The following is a 6,659-nucleotide window of genomic DNA, read 5'->3' on the forward strand; positions in this document are numbered from 1 at the left end:
CTACTTTCCTCATGAAATAAATACATAGGGCTATTAACTGAAATTGGAACTTCTTCGGGGAAAATGCCGATTGTCAGGCTGCGACATATCCGTGTATGATTTTCACTCTCGTTTAATGTTTTCCGCGATCTTAATAAAAAATGAAATCGGATACAAAATCACCAGAATTACTGCATTTAAATGATAAGATACACCGGGCTTATTCTTTCCATTAGAATCCCATTCGTAAAACGTATGCGATCGTGTGCTAGCTGCATTCGTGGGAGCTCCGCGTTCCTTTTTCCAAGCCTCATAGAGGTAATTGCAAGAACCAACCAACAGCAATGATCGTCCCCGCAATTTTAGCTGATGCAAAAGTCATAACTTCGTAAGATACATCCAAGTTAGTGTACCAGAATTACTCACGTAGACAGAAAAAGATGCTAATTACTGTGAATACGAAAAAAGAGGTTTCAATGGGTGTCATCAAAGGGTTCCATTTTGATGGAATGAAAGACTATACTCTTGTCTGATGAAAAAAAGCAAGAGGACTTATCAATCCAAGTTTAGAGGGCAATGTGTGGTGTTGGTTTAATAAACAGGGTCAAACTTTTGGGTCTGCTTCCCCCGTCGGAGGATTAGCAAAAGTTATAAAATCTGCGATTATCGATTCCTTTCCGAGTGAAAAGTAGGTACACAAAATAAAAAAGAATTTAATATGATGGTCCCAAGTGAATACCGCCCAAAAGGAGGCATCATCCCTATGCTACAAGCATAATTCCAACATCCCTTGCAGTGTGGATAAACACTTCTCGGGATTCACACCGGTTTATTTTTTCCATAATGGCCAATGTTTCAAGCTCCGACTCGGGGCTTATCCTCAGGGATAAATTTTGTTGACTCCCGAGAAGGGTTTACCCACATCATTAGCCGGGAAAGCATCAAATCACATTTCAACCCTTACAGTGGTCTATTTGCTAATTGCACTAAGTTGACTTATATTTGCGACATAAACATTGGGAGGGCAATCTAGGGACCCAATTTGCGTTGTTGGAAGGATGCGTTTGGCGACCAATCCGAGATTTTTTTAATTGCTGAATTTTAATAGCGACGTAAAGGACTACCCGCTGAGGATGTATTGGAGAGAAACCACGGTAACTCCGGTTATATCTGACCGTAGCGCTGTGGAAATTCAAAAATCTATTCATAAACGTTCAAATTTGTAGTTAATATTCCTTTTATTATACATGCGGACAAGATATTCGCGAAAGAATTTACCAAAACTTGGTTGACAACAGCGAAAGACGAGGAATGGCACTGACAAAAGAAATACAGACTGGAAAGCAGATAATTGAGTAATTCTTTCGTGATTATTCCTCACCAGACGATGATGAACTATCTAATATTTGTAAGACTAACGAAGAAAGACGCACTTGGTGTGAATTTTGGTGCATTTGGGGCGTGGGAGAGGTGAGCGGGGAGGGGACGCGAGCGGCCTTCACCCAGAATACATTTAGTCACATCTGTCGGACAATACCGGAATAGAAGCGCATATCCAAAGTTCTCACACCTTTATAGCCACTCGTGAGGCCTCTTCATAGACCGCAGGCTCCTTTCCTGCGTTCTCGGATCTGAAAATATCTCATCACTTCTCTAAAGGCCGTTTTACACGAGGCACGGAATTGCGCAGGTTAGAGCTGCATTAATTTCTAAAATGGCAAGGAATTGCGCGAATGCATGAATGAAATTAGAACAGGATCTATTTTGCCGTCTCGCATCCACGCATTCTCGCATGTGTTCTAGCAATTCACCGCTTTACACGACGCAATTTTGATTGCGCCTTCGCATGTACGTCAGATTGCGCAATTCCGTGTACCGTGTAAAACGGCCTAAAAAGTTGGTAACATCGGATTGTTTAACGCCGACGAGGCGCCTAATAAGGGACAAGTCTTCTCACTACGCATCCTTTTTTATCTTCTACCATCTTCTAACATATACCACCCTTAAATCTTATCGTAATTTTAAAATATTTGTAAGTTCAATTTTAATTGCACAATTTCATCAGTTTTTAAGAATAAAAATGACATTTTTGGCTCCATAATTCGTAAAAAATGGGTATTTTAATTTTATTGCACGGTAGAAGAACGTACCTCTATTATTTATATCGAAAAGCCATACAATTCATCCTAAACATAGCAATTTATTTCATTGGCATAGGACTGAAATTTATATTCACTGTAGGGCATTTGAAGTCATTATGAAATGTACAATTGCTAGTAACTTTTTAGTAATATATTCAGACGCATACAGAAAATAACGTTATTGTCTTCACTCGAATTAAGTAGTTGAGAGGAATTACATGAATATAATTTTATAGCATTTAAAATCACCTCAAGGCACGAAATAGCAATAACAATAATACAAATTAACTGAGCAATGGGTACAATTTCTCCTGATCAGAATAACTACAGTGAATAAAACTATGATAAATATACAATTGGAATATCAAAAATGGCTTGTGATCTCCTCAGCAGCTGTATCGTGGGTAGTCGCCACAAGGTAACACATTTGGATGGGTGTTGGGAAGAAGGAATTTGGGGGGAGGGAATGGGGAGAGGAGGTAGACGGGTAGAGTAAGTGGGGGGGGAAAGGAAGGATTGCGGGGGAAGGAGGTAGTAGAGAGGGGGAGGGAGAGGGGAGTGAGTAGCAGAGGAGTGAGTGAGGATGGCGGAGGAAGTTGGGGGAGGGAGGTGTGGGGATTTGCTTTGATTTAATTCTTTTACCTGGCCCAGATGAGGACACAATCCGACCCCCTCTTCCTCTGGGCCAGGGATCTCTTTACAAGGTTACAAATACGGAAATGATGGAATACAGTCATCAGGAAAAAATTAATATGATTATAGATAATTTATATCATTATGTAGCTAGGCCACATTGTATTTTTTCCCAGCTGTCGGATCATCTTCGTCCTTGACCAGTCGCGTCTCTGGTCACCCGACAGGGCATTTAATGAGCGGTCAAAGGTGCATATAATAAGTGATCCCGCCATACGCGAGGACCTATGGATTGGGACCAGAAATTTGTTTCCTCCATGTCGCGTGTTCCACGTGTGGATATCGCTGAGCAGAGCCATGCTGTTGTGGATGAGGGATGGAACATTGAGCTTCCAAATTTTCCACCCGGTTTGCAGCACTGCGAGTGTTCGACGCTCCTTGATTTTCAGCCACCCTTCACGAGCATAAAAGGGGGAGAGGGGAATGGTATGAAGAAAAAGAGTAGGGAGAGGAGGGAAGGAGTTGGCTGGGAGATAAGGTAGTGGGGGAAGAAGTAGGGGAGGGATTTGCGTGAGTGGGGTAGGGATAGAGGAGTGGGATTTTAGGGAAAATGAGAGGGGGGAGGTAGTGTGGGGGCAGAAATTGAGGGAGGGGGTTGTGGGGAAGGGATGGAGGGGAGGGTGGGGGAGAATGGTGATAGGGAGGGGGGGAGGTTGAGGTGGAATGGGGAATTATTACATTTGGGTAATTAATGGCATTGATAAAAAATAACGAATTTTACTAATGACAATATGTTTCACTTATTATCAGCTCAATATTAATGCACCTCGCTGGATGCTTTATGAATATTTTTATTTTATTCGGGTTGATTGTTCAATGACATGAGGATTGTAAAATTTTGTCAATAATTTGATACCATTCCATTTCTCTGGATTGGTTCCAGTACTTTAATTTTCACAAACACTCAATGTATAAAGTTTAATTTTTATGACATTCAGAAAGATATTATTTCATTTTATTTTTATAATTTTTAGTAACATAGACAGAAGTGTACAGAAAGTAAGGTAATTGCCTTCACTGGCATTAAGTAGTTGAGAGTAATTACAGGCATATAATATAAAAGTATTTAAAATCACCTCAAGGCATGAAATAGCAAAAAAATAATACAAATAGACTAAGGAATTAGTACAATTCCTTTTTGTCAGAAGAAATGAAATGAATAAAAATAAACCAACTATATTCTCCACAAATCACAATTACACATTATGAATTTTAAAAATAGCAAATCTATAATAATATGGAACAGGGGCGCAGCGAAAAATTAAGGCTAGGGGGGATTTTAGGCACAAATAATACTTAAGGTTGTGGGGGTATTGCATACCCGCAAGGGCAAACAGGAGTTGCGGGGGCCCTCCTTCAGAAAAAATCTAAAAATAATGGTTCAAAATGGCGAGTTTTACGGCCTTCTGATGGATATTTGATTAATCCAACACTATTCTCTAAGTAATACTGTTCCAAATAAGTAAAATGGATTAAACTTAAAAATTTCTCCGAGCTCTGGGGGGGATTTTAACCCCCAAACCCCCCCCCTCGCTGTGCCACTGCGTCGCAGTGCGACAACGTTTAAAAAAACCCATCTAAGAACTCCTCCTCATATTCACCGAAATATGCTTCGCCCATGTCTCACATAGGATGGAGTATTGTCTCGCCGGGACATGACATGCGAAATTGCTTTAGAACTCAATCGTTCCGGTGGTGTAATGGGTGAAGTATCATGCTACGATCCAAATGTTCTATGGATAATACAGGTCATGGCCGGGTTTAGGATGTGGGTGGCCCATTTTTGTGTGAGGCCCACTGTTTCAAGGTGCGGCATTTGACGACGATGTTGACGACTACCTACATATTAACCAAACATCCAACCCAAGTTCACTTCAAATCCCCTCATACATGTTTTCTCACGATGTTTTTCCTGATTTTGGAGGGTATCTAGCTCTATATTCTAGCTCATTCGGTCGCTCGCAGTCGAGACGGACGGTCGTGTCTACCGCTCTCCTCAGGCATAGAGTGTATAATGCCGAGCAACTGCTCTAAGTGTGGTCTCTCTGTTAAGCGCGGCGTAGGTATTTCCTGTGGTACATGCTCCGACTTATATCATCCGGCCTGCCAATCAGTCTACCAAGAAGATCTGAGGACTCTGGAGGACCTCCAGAAGGTTTGGAGTTGTCGGAAGTGCCAGGATATGATCCGGTCAACACGTGGTGATGATACCCCAATTAGGACCCTATCAACTGTAACACCTAACACACCAGAGATGTCAGCTCCGGAGCTCCGATCCCTGTTCGCAGTGATCAATGAGAAGCTGGATGCTCTGATTGCAGACCAAACTGCACTCTCTCATAAAGTAAGTGAAAACAGTGACATGCTAAGTGGTCTTACAGTGAAGCTACATGCCATCGAGAAAGAATTATCAAATGTCACTGGTTTAGTAAACGAACTTCAAGAAAAAGTGTTTGACCTTGAGGTTAAGTTGAACAGAAACGAACAAGAGAGACTCAAAAATTCGGTAGAGATAAGAGGGGTGCCGCTGACCACTGACGAAGACCTCCAAAGTATTGTCCTAAAAATAAGCACTGCCCTTAATGTGAATATGTCAGCTGAGGATATAGATGGCGTGTTTCGGCCAAGGCCAAGACAAGCTAGCTCAATTAACTCTCGTCCACCTCCAATCATTGTTCGGTTTCTCAGACTGAATAAAAGGGACGAACTGATAACCAAACGTCGGGTTCGGAAAGAACTTAATGTTAATGATATTGGCCTAGCGTCTAATCTTCCTCTTCTCCAACAAACAATCTATATCGACGAGGCCCTCACCCCATTCAATAGAAAACTCTTCGCCATAGCTAGAGACCTCAAAAAGAAGGGAAAAGTGAAATTTGTGTGGGTGAGAAATGGAAATATCCTGGTTAGACAGTCGGAGGGAGCTCCCGTAGTAGTCATATCCACACAAAAAGACCTTGATCGTTTTTTATAGAGAACAGATTATTCCCTCCTCTCACGGATCCTCCTGCAAGTGAAATCCACATGATCAGTCGTGAGCACAGGAGACTTGTGTTTGATCGCAATTCCCCTGTTATATTACCTAAAAATTCACACCCTCAGGTAGCAAAAACAACTTCCTCAGGTTTATTAAAATTGTCGCACGTTAACGCGCAGTCACTGCTCGCTCATTTCGAAGAATTTAAACTGTATTATCATACTAATGTTGTTCATGTAATCGGAGTGAGTGAGACGTGGCTAAAACCTTCGGTTACATCAAATGTGGTTTCACTTCCTGACTTTACGTTATACAGGAATGATAGAGAAACGAAACGTGGGGAAGAGTTGGACTGTATATACATTCATCATTGAAATCAAAACGGGTTGGTCGCTCTACCAACTCCTGTGAGGTTATGCTAGAATATATCCTTGTTGAAATAATCAACAACCACAGAAAAATGCTGATTGGAGTGGTTTATAATCCACCAAAGTCCAATAACTTGTCTGACTTTGAAATTATGTTGGCCAGCAAGGTCCCTATGTATGACAATGTGGTAATAATGGGAGACTTTAACATCGACATGTCGACCAGAAATGTACGCAGTGACATCCTTTTAAATATTATCGAGAGCAGCAATCTTAGTATTATCCCCCTGACGCCCACCTGTCACACAAAAACAACAAGTACCACCCTGGATCTAATTCTTGTCGACGATCTCAAAAAAGTGTCGTCCTACGGACAATCACCTGACCCACCTCTCTCTTGTCACGATCAGGTATACATTAACTATAATATGAAAACCCCTATATTTGAGCCAAAATTATTCACCTTCAGAGACTATAAATCATTTAATCAGGAAAATTTTT

General features: G+C 41.3%; 1 protein-coding gene across 1 annotated transcript; it reads left to right on the top strand.

The window, feature by feature from the left end:
* The first annotated feature begins 4,827 nt into the window (after nt 1–4,827).
* Nucleotides 4,828–5,787, top strand: LOC124173963. The gene has a single exon (XM_046553126.1). It carries the CDS (start codon nt 4,828–4,830, stop codon nt 5,785–5,787), a length of 960 nt encoding a protein of 319 aa, XP_046409082.1.
* Nucleotides 5,788–6,659: the final 872 nt, after the last annotated feature.

Source organism: Ischnura elegans, chromosome 2 (genome assembly GCF_921293095.1).
Source record: "Ischnura elegans chromosome 2, ioIscEleg1.1, whole genome shotgun sequence".
In the NCBI taxonomy this organism is placed as follows: domain Eukaryota; kingdom Metazoa; phylum Arthropoda; class Insecta; order Odonata; family Coenagrionidae; genus Ischnura; species Ischnura elegans.

What these genes read in the sequence shown, in the direction of transcription:
- LOC124173963 (XM_046553126.1), top strand. Translation starts at nt 4,828, where the DNA reads ATGCCGAGCAACTGCTCTAAGTGTGGTCTCTCTGTTAAGCGCGGCGTA.